Source organism: Kryptolebias marmoratus, linkage group LG16 (genome assembly GCF_001649575.2).
Source record: "Kryptolebias marmoratus isolate JLee-2015 linkage group LG16, ASM164957v2, whole genome shotgun sequence".
In the NCBI taxonomy this organism is placed as follows: Eukaryota; Metazoa; Chordata; class Actinopteri; order Cyprinodontiformes; family Rivulidae; genus Kryptolebias; species Kryptolebias marmoratus.
This window is the reverse complement of record NC_051445.1, coordinates 27,128,937-27,139,505: the sequence shown is the minus strand read 5'-3', so window position 1 is coordinate 27,139,505 and position 10,569 is coordinate 27,128,937. Positions and strand designations below refer to the sequence as shown.

Sequence of the window (10,569 nt, the reverse complement as noted above, 5' to 3'; positions counted from 1 at the left end):
TTGGAGCATACATATTTTAATATGAAGATGGAGAGACTTTTTGTTAAGACAGAAATGGCACAGAAGAGTTTAATCTGTGGGATCTGCAGCTTTAGTTCCCCCTTTCTCTTGAAAGTCTTACTTCCATTTCGGCAAATTACAATTAAAATTAAGGAGCTAGCAGAAATACAGTGTCATACAGTTTCAAGGCTTTTGCTATGAGGTTGTATATCGGGTGAAGACTTCGATGCATCAGATAATCTATACTTTAGTCACTCAGGTAAAATCAGTCAACAAGCAACACTATAGAACAGATTTTGAACAGATGCACTCTAACAGAACCAGTGTGCTGGAAGTAATCGTGACACAGAAACTTGTCTTGATTAGCTCTAGTTTAATGAACTCACAATGAAATGACAGTTAACTAAAACAAAAAGGAGGAACTTAAAAACAAGGATTAGGATAAAGTCCACAGGATGTGCAAAATTCACCTGCTGGTGTCTAAAGTCCTCATTCACAGAAAACTAGAAAGAGTTCAATCTGAAGAGTGACAACAGGAACCGCCGGACCGAATCCCGTCAGCTGCTTTGAGCTGCTCGAGCCAGGATTTGCCTCAAAATAATCCATTTGAAACGAAAACCTAGAATCATGTACAGAGTTGATGCCATTTCATCCCAATCCTGAAAATCTTCCTAAAAACAGTGTGGGAAAAGCTCCCGGTTTAATGCATCCCTCACATATAAACTCTGCAGTTCCAAAAAAAAAAAAAAGCACACAAAGAAGAAAAAATAAATCCCTGTCACTTAAATAAGTCTGATCAATAAACAGTTTAAGACAGTAATACAATAAAAATACTTTCAAATCTCGTCCCTCGTTTTAAATAGATAAAATCCTCACATTTTTAAAACAAGGAGTAAAAGAATAAAGGGGACAGAATGAGTGAATCTTTCCTCAAGGAGAGCATGAGGGTTTGTACAACAAACTATTGCACTTTCCTATTTAATAAACTGTACAATCAGCAGAAGGAACACACAAACAGCTTCCTGCCAGCAGAGTGTGCTTCTTCTTGTTCATTTCGGAATCTGCACACCATCAGACTTTCAAAACAACTGCCTCCTAAAATAGGATTCAACTGGCCCAAAATGTTGTGCAACATATTTCCTGTTCTAATCTTGGCACATTCGGAGTTTAAAGAATAAACGTTTCTAACATCATGAAGTACCAACATTCAGTTTGGGAGGAGGAGTGTTGGCACTTTGAGGGCTCAGAACTGGAAAAGATGTTAGGGCTCTTACAATCAAACAGAAGAAGTACCAATCACATCTTAATAGCAGGTTAAAATCAGGAAGATTTTAAAGTTGTGAAAGGATCCGAGAAAGAAGTTTGTCTTAAAGAGGTATTTCAGACATTTTGACATGGAATTCTGTCTAACATTTATGAACAGTTAATATCTTACTTGTTGAAGATGGCTCTTTGAACCTCAGTTTGGAGAAAATAGTCTCATTCTGACAGAACGAACAAGCTAACGGCTAGTTTAAAATGGATCTCTGCCATCTTAAAACAGCATTAAAAAAAAGAAAATTCACAGCCGTTCACTCTTTGATTTACATCACTCAGACGGGAAAAACCTGCATCTATGTCCATATGTGCATCTAAATTTTGTGTGGATGTAAGCGAAAAAGTTAGGCACAGCAGTGCGAAATGTTAATCCGAAGCCCTGAAGGATGATTTTTATTTTTAAAATAATTTCAGTCATCTGTTACAGACTAGAAATGCCCACATGGGGTCTGACACATCTGTATATATGAGCTCCGCCTCTGGCCTACGCAGACATCATTATTAAAGCAGAATAAAATTTATATTTACTATGGAATTAACTCTTCTTATTAACTGGATATCTTTCACTCCAACGTTTAAAAACAAAACAACTGGAGTTCTAACATGTAGCATAAAATGTTTCACTTCTCATCTGGGAAACTTTTACAATTCAAAACTGCATGAGATGCTCCATTTATGGAGCTTAATTCACAAGCAGTTTTATGACAACAGTAATCCATTTTGGTCTTTGCCGCCTTCTGATTGGACATTAGCTCATCAGTTCTGTCAGAATTTAACTCCACTTCTTCAAACCCAAGTTCTTCAAAAAGGTCATCTACAGCAGGTAAGATAGTTATCAGTTTGACACAAGACTTCAATTAAAAATGACAAAAAAAATCCTTTGAACTTCTGTTTCTCTTTGAATTTTCAAATTCCAACTTTTCAAGATTGTTTTTCAGATCTCAATTGCTTAAACTGCATTGATGACCAGAAAATTAAAAGGTATAGGTGAAACTAGATGTTTACATACACTATATAAAGAAAAACATAACCATTTTCTCTCCGTTAGACATTAAATCAGACTAAACTTGTCCTGTTTAGTTCAGTTAGGATTCCTATAATTATTTATATTTGCTCAAATAATGAGATATAAGTATTTTATTTGTTACAAGTTTACAGACACTAAGATTACTATGCTTTTAAACAATCTGGGAAAGCCCAGATGATGATGTCATGGCTGTGGAATCTTTTGATTGGTTAGTTGGCACATTTACGTTAATTGGAGGCACACCTGTGCATGAACGTTAAAGCACACCCCAGGTGCACTGCCTTTATTATGTGACATCATGGTAAAATAAAAAGAAAACGGCAAAGATATCAGGAAGAGAACTGTCGACCTTCTCAACATCCTTGGGTACAATTTCTAGATGACGGTAGGTTCATCTGTTCAAACAATTATACAAAAGTATAAACAACATGGGAATGTCCTGATTTTATACCGCTCAGGAAGGAGATGGGTTCTTTGTTCTCGAGCTGAACATATTTTGGTGGAAAATGTCATGCATACAACATGTCAACCTAAAAACCTGAGCAAAAGATGTTGTGTGGATGCTGACTAAAGCTAGTAAGAGAGTGTCATTATTTTCCTATACCAACATGAGCTGAAAGACCACTCAGAGAGGAAGAAGCCATTACTGTGAAAGCAACATTCAAAAACAGATTACAGTTTGCTAATACACACAGGGACAAAGATATCCTTTTTGGAGACACGTCCTGTGGTCTAATGAAGCTAAAATTGATCTGTGTGGCCATAATGACCATCTTCATATTTGGAGGAAAAAGGGAGCAGCTTGAAGCCTGAGAACACCATCCCATCCGTGAAGTACGGGGGTGGCAGCATCATGGTGTGGGGGTGTTTTGCTGCAGGAGGGTCTAATGCACTTCACAAAATAGATGGTATCATGAAGAAAGAACATTACGATGAAATATGTAAAGCAAGATCTCAGGACATCAGCCAGGAAGTTAAAGCTTTGGGCGCAAAAAGGCTTACAAATGGACAATGACCCTCAGCATACTGCCAAATTAGGACAACAAAGTTTTGGAGTCATCACAAAGCTATGATCTCAATTCCAATGCTACCAAATACTAAGGAAATGTATGTAAACCTATGACCTTGAAGAAAAAAACCCTATGAATTGAGTATTTAGCAAATAAAAAAAATTTGGGGAATCCTAATGGACCTAAAACAAGAGAGGTTTAGTATGATTTAATGTCAGACAGTGAGAAAAAAATGGTTGTCTTTTTTTAAAGTTGATGTGGTTTCAACTGTAAATTACAAGTCAAACAGGTCGGAAGAAACAAACCTGTTTTTCCAGGTGATGTGAATCATTTTGCCTCCTAAATAAAACTAAAGCAAGTTTGTTACTTGAAATGTCCCACTGCGCCTGAACATGCCACCAGATCTGAGCCAATAACTGTACAAAGTGTAACCACAGGGACCTGTCACCACCAGGAACACTGATATTTTAAAAGATTACTGTAATAACTCTGGCTGAGTGCTTTGTGTTTGGTTTTGTTTGTCCTGTTGTTATTCATGCCCCCACCACCCACTCCTCATTAGATTTAATATATTTCAACTTTGGACAAATATACAGTAAAGCTCTTTGACAAACCCACGATGAGCAGCAGCAAGTGGCAGCTCAGTTTGGACGATCACAGTCCAGCCTCTCACTAGTCTGTCTCCAAAACTTCCCTTTGCATCAGATGCCAAAAATCTGAACTCGGACTCAGACATCTTTCTGTGGAAGTTTGTTTTGTTTTTTTTATTTTATTGGGAAGCCGTCACCCAAAACATACCCAACATCAAAATGCGTTGGGGGGGGGGGAAAGTGCGCGTGCACAGTTTTCATCCTCAGTTTTAAAAGTTCACACTTTTATATCAAAGTTTTCTTTGACTCAGGTGCTCTACATGTTGAAGCAGTCGACGTACTTCAGATCTGAGGCAGTTATTACTGTTCTAAAGTTTAGGTCAGAATGCCAAAATAAAACTACTCCGTTTGTTTTAGTGTTCTTCACAGAAAAGTATCCTGGTGAAATCATGAAGCTGTAAGGTGAACTGCAGCAGGGGAAGCTAAGTTTCTAACTGATGCTGGTCAATTTGTGCCTCTACCATATAGTACCCCCTCCTCATACCCTGTAGGTATTACCTGTACTCATGCACTTATGTACACATCATTATAAATAAATATAGACACCAGCTCCCTGGGATTGAGCTGTGCTTCATTTTATAGTCAACATTATTATATGCCATGACTGTAATGTGCCCGTTTTTGTAACAAATACCTTTAGTAAGTACCTCTGTGTTAAAAACAGTAGATTCAATCATGTTTGAATGACCGCCAAAGTGGGAACAGAGAGACCCACGGCAAAAGCTTATTTTTTTTGTACTCAAACAGACTGGGTGCGAAGTGACCAAAGTTGCAAAAGTGCTATTTGGCAGAGGTACGAATCGACCTGCAGCCATTTCTGATTGATAGTCTGACAAGTCTGAATAATTTATGAAGACACTAAATTTTTTTAGCCACTTTCACAAAACAGTTCTGCAGAAACACCACAAAGGTCAGTTCATTGTTAGGCTGTCTCTGACCGTTCATAAGTCACTAATGGAGCCATCCACATCTAGGGATGGGCAGTGAATCCGTGTACGGTTCGTTCTTTGGTTTTTTCGTTTCAAAATAAAATTGCAAAAACAAAACAAGCATGTGTTTTTTTTGTTTTTTCATGTTTAAAATGAAATTAGAAAAACGGCAATTGCAAAAATAAAAAAGGGGTACGTTTTTTTTTTTTAACTGCAATGGTCAAACCAAAGACAAGCTTTTATTTTGTTGTTAACTCAACGGGACCTTACGGCAGAACCGGAAATAAAGACCTGAACTCCAGGCACATAACTTTTTTAGTTACTAGTTACCATTTCTAGCCACGTCCCATATAGATACGAGCTTTCAAAAATAAGGTGAGCTTCATAAAACCAAAAGAGTTGTGGGGCAGAACTCAGCTGAGGTGATGTGGAGCACTACATGTTAAATGTGTGATGGACATCTCCCTCATATCATTTTTAGAACATGATGATTAAACTCAGTTTAGTCATTTTCTTTGTTGTTTTCCAATTTTTTTTACCTAAATACATATTTGCTCTGGGTTGACTTCAACCTCCATGCTGCCTTAGTTCATTTAGAGATCACACCGAAGTGCCCGGAAAGCATCCAAGTCTCCGCTTGAAGTGTTTTGTGAAAATGCTTTTCAGTCAGTGTTAGAAAGCATATTTTATTGGGTTATGTACTATAATGTTTGTCATTTTTTCCAGACAATTCTTACAAATCCTGCCTTGAATTTTGCAGATCAGTTTAAAAAGTAAACTATAGGTTTATTGAATAGAGGCTATCAGACTGAGGTGTGGATGATGCTTACATTCTAATTTGTAGTGAAAACCCTTCAGATTCACCTTTTGGTCAAATGATTTCTCTTTAGATAAACTCTTCTGCCTGCTGCTGAGTTCATCAGACTGCAGAGGAGACCTGTGTGTGTGATAATTGTTTAACTATCCACCACCTGGTGTGGCAGAGTGACCGAGGAGCCGTTGATAAATGAGCCTTGCTTGTCTCTTCCTTTGAGAAAATAAGTGAGGAGCTCCCCTTTCCCCTTCACAAAGATGGGCCCCCTCCTCACAAAGCGGAAACCGTACTCCTTCAAGATGTTGTAGCAGTCCTCCACCACCTGGGGGAGACACACGCAGAAACATAATCAGATTCCCTCCTGATGCATTCGCACAGTTCATTTGATAAAACCTTTACTTAGAACTGGATATGAAAAACATAATGTATGGCCGAAGAAAGAGGATGTAAATGATAGTAAAAAAAAATCAGGTGTGACTATTGGAACACGCATCTACAGTCTGTTAGCTGTCAAACAACTGTTCCTTTCCACCTACAAATGAAGGTGGAAAGGAACAATTTCCAACAAAGATGTTTTGGAAAAAGATCCTTTAATCTCCTCTGACTTTTGTTTGGTTGCAAACATTTCATGTTGTGTATTCTCGACTGCATTTCGTGGTTTTAAGTGCATCTTTGCAACACATTAAATATATTCTGGCATTAAGGAAACTGAGCAATTCAGTGTCTGTGGTGTTAATTTGTTCTGTTCGTCCTGCAAGCAATAATGTGTACAACAGTTTGTGATGAGCACATTTAAATCCAAACAGACACAAGGACAGGCAGCAGAACCCTACTCAGAATGCTCTCATCAGTTCTCGGTGGTGAGGATGGAGAAAGTACACCTTTTTCAGAGTTTTCTTGGCCAGCTGTGTGGTATTCAGACTCCAGCAGAGATCTTCACTGACTTCACATGGAAACTACTGATATACAAGGGAGTCTTCAGCTTTACTTTTTTTTTGAAGTAAACAATCTTCCTTTTAGTTTTATTAAAATTAACGAACAGATCACAGGAACCTTCTCACAGTTCTTATGACATCTGAGTTGGGTGCTCCTCTTTTGTTGTTTTTGCTCTGAAGGAACTGTGGCCGGCCACGGAGGTACAGGCATCTGATCTGGACACCTCCTGGTCGTCTCCCTTTGGAGGGTTTCTGAGCACACCCACCTGGGAGGAGACCCTAGGGCACGCTGAACTCACTAGAAGACTATTTATCCTCTCTGGTCTGAGTACACCTTAGGATCCCCCAGGAGGAGCTGGAAAGTCTTGGATGTCTGGGCGTCCTTGACCGATGACCTCTGGGATTCAACCAAGGATGTGTCTGTTTTATAAATGTTTTTTAAGAGGCTTTTTATCTTCTTAAACCTATGAGTGATGTCACTGGTTCAGTCAGAAGATTGTTTGTAATATTGCTGTGGGCAGGAAGGGTCTCTTGTAGCGGTCTGTCCTCGGTCCTGGTGTCCTCAAAGAGCTCCACCAGGTGAGCCTCGCTGGCCTCCTGCGGAGCCATGATGGCTTTGGTGGCGAGCTGCTTCCTGGGAGCTTTACCTCCGGTGGATAAATGGGCACTCTGCTTGGTTTTAGCCATGACTGGAGTTCAGGGTTCTTCACATTTAACACTTGTTGTCATGGTTACGCATCATAACAAAATGTCCAAAAGTAAAAAGGCTTCAGTAAAAATCCTTCCAGTTGCACAGCATCCGATACCAGAGGAAGTAATCATCCAAAAAAGTGATTTACATCCAGAAAAAAAGAGGAATAAAGTTTTCAAAAGTAATATCTCAGAATGAAACAGAGCTACTCCAACATGCATCCACCTTGAGCGGCGCAATTCTAGAAGTTATCATACAGATTTTATACAGCCTGGTTTTAAAATATTGCAGACAAAAAAGAACCAACTGATGCAGAGCTCGCCACCTCGGCCTTGTGAATGTTTGTTATTGACGAGTCTGACTTGAAGATCTGGTTTGTGCTACATTTCACATCAGCCATTTTGTAGTGGTGTTTGAAAATTTAACTGTAATTTTTCATCTGTAATATAGTGCCCTGGAAACTCCATTCAGGGTACAGTAAACAAAGTGCACAGAAGTTATACACTACATTGATAAATAGAAAACAAAGTTGTCACCATGTACAAACATGGGATAAAAGATCAAAGTGGTTGTTTATTTTAATGGAAATAAAAAAATATGTGGAATTTATTAATAATTGTTGAATGTTGGGGACATCCTTGGGAACATTAAGTTTTCTCTTGACGTTATATCATTGATTCATTCTTTTGTTGTTTATGTATGCAAATGCAACTGTACTGTATATGTATATGTAAGGGTAGGCAGAGTGTGTGTGGCATTTCCTTTGGTACAAAAAGGTGGGCTCTAAAGAAAAAAAAGGTTGGCAATCGCTTCCAAAAGTTACAAATGAAAGTTCAAACAGTCGAGCAATTCAAAAATTGTCAACATCCTAAAACTGAGAACCGTACCTGGATGTTTCCCATCACTCCCGTGGACTCCATGCGACTTGCTACGTTCACAGTGTTGCCCCAGATGTCAAAGTGAGGTTTACGTGCACCAATGACTCCCGCTAACACTCCGCCTTTATTGAGGCCTGCAGGAAAGTTGCAACACGTCAGAGTTGTCTGACCAGATCTGTCAACATTTCAGTTTTAAGTGTCTCACTTATTGTTAGCCTTAAAAACATAAAACATTTTTCTCTTTCTTTTTAGTTTTTTTAACATTTGCCTACAGCACTGCAATACGTCTTGAGCCACCTCTCATACATGCTTGAATTCTTTCTGAAATTAAATTATATATGCTAGTCAAATAAATAAAAATAAAAATAAACTGTATCAAGGGTATCGGTTTTCTATAAGGTCAAAGAGTTAAACATTTCTGCAGCTACTGGTTGACCCACCTTGATGTATGTTTGTTAGCACGCTGTATGATTTAGCTCAACCCAGGACAGACAGCAGAAAATGGCAAATTAAAGCAACTTAATAAAGAGAAATACATTCTCCCGAGGATGATACATCAGGCCATTGGGAAGCATTGCTCATCCAATCTTAACTTTTTTTTTTCCCCTCTAAGCTTGCTCTCAGTGAAGCATTTCTTCTCCCGCTCCCCACCCTATCTACCCTGCTTCTGGTCTTTGTCCTGTGCCGTTTCTGTCTTGGAGCGTCTCTTCGATCTGGTCAGCTGGTCTCTCAACGCAATTAATCTAATTTTCTCGACGAGAAGACTGGGCAAAGAAGAGCTTTGTTGCTGAAAAGTGTTATATAAATAAATGTGACTTGACTCGACTCTTGCCCTGACGGGACACATGCAGCCGGATACATGATGGACTCCTGGCAGAAGGGGAGGATTGTGTGCCTGTCCATACTGTCGGTCGAGGATGTTGAAGATGTGTACATAATTGGATTTTTGGCAACAGGATTTCTGCCTTTTGGAGTTGGCGGTTACCTAGCACATCGAAAAATGTCAGCAGCTGTTCTGGCCATTGGATCGCAGACCGGATGCGGTCCTTGTACAGAATCGCAGGCCAGCTTCAGTTACTAAACTCGCTGATGGGAGGGAATAGAGCTTGGAGAGTTTGCAAGCTTGGTTTGGTGGAATTGACCACAAATTTGGCTGTTCTGGAGCTGGTCCATTGAGATGTACCAGGGACACTTTAAGGCAGACAAAAATGAATGGAGTCGGCCTGACCCAAAGCAATTGCTGTTATCTGAATCTGGCTCCCCCTGTGTCGGCTTTGGAAAGCTGGCTATCTCCTATTTCTTCTGGATGTTATGTGAACAAGACGCTCTCCCCCCACTACCTATTCCCTTTCCCCAATGACACCTGTGGACCTGAATCAGAGCTCTGTCATGGCCGGCCGATAAACACTCCATCACTTATCAAGGACTATGGCTGGGGATGCTATCTGGGACAGTGTTCACAGTCTTTCGCCTTTCCTCGTACGGCAACCTGCGTTAGCTGTGAAGTGCCTGGTGGATGCGTCGCTCACTTGGGCGGCCTGTATTTTTATTAGTTTTGCATTTCCTGGATATTTCTGTACAGCCTTTAATTTTTGAGTCTTTATTTCTGGTGGCGGACACCATATATCAACAACACCTATCAGTCCTAATTCATCATTAAATCAAATGAACTACAATTTTGGTTTCCACGTGACCAACTCAAACAATAAAAAAAGCAAAAAACCATCTCTATTTGTGCTCAGGAAACTAACAGCAAATTGATATTTTAGTTGTTTTTTTTTATTATTATTAAAAATGAATATTGGATTATTCAACCACTCCCACCCCAAACCCTCTGGGATAAAATATTAGCATATACCTATGCGTAGCATGAAGTTGTTGAATGACTGGTAGTTTATGTTCATGAGTGTGACCTTCATCGCAAGAGCAAAATCTGCCAGGTCTGCCAGGTGCTGCCAGCGCTCTTTGTCAGACTGTTCCTCCTTCTGTTAGACAGAAACCAAACATGACTCAGACTCAGCTTTTTAGCACAGTGTAGGCGACATATTATCAAGAGCACAAAGCAGTGCGTTATGTTGTCTTTACTATTTACTGAGAAATAAATTTGTTAGTACTCTTTTGTAAAAGAAAGAAAAGCCTACAATGGTCACTGAACTAAGTTGAAACTGACAAAAAATGTTTTTTTTTCTAAAAATCAATAAAAATGTGACACTGGTTTTGAATTTTGGTTTAACAGAATTATTCTTAAAAAAAACAAACTAATGAAACTGGCAATTGACAAAAAGGCTGGTACCCCTAGACAAGTGTGAAAATAATTT

General features: G+C 39.2%; 1 protein-coding gene across 2 annotated transcripts in view; it reads right to left on the bottom strand.

Moving 5' to 3' along the window:
* Nucleotides 1-356: 356 nt before the first annotated feature.
* The window catches only part of adcy3a (adenylate cyclase 3a), a 64,001-nt gene continuing 53,788 nt past the window's right edge, over nt 357-10,569 (bottom strand). For both annotated transcript variants that reach the window (XM_017436095.3, XM_025010552.2), the window contains 3 exons: nt 10,110-10,236; nt 8,261-8,385; nt 357-6,069 (listed from right to left, as the gene is read on the bottom strand). In XM_017436095.3, coding sequence (XP_017291584.1) covers nt 5,890-6,069; nt 8,261-8,385; nt 10,110-10,236 — 432 coding nt within the window. In that variant the 3' untranslated portion in view covers nt 357-5,889. The remainder of the gene's footprint in view (nt 6,070-8,260; nt 8,386-10,109; nt 10,237-10,569) is intronic.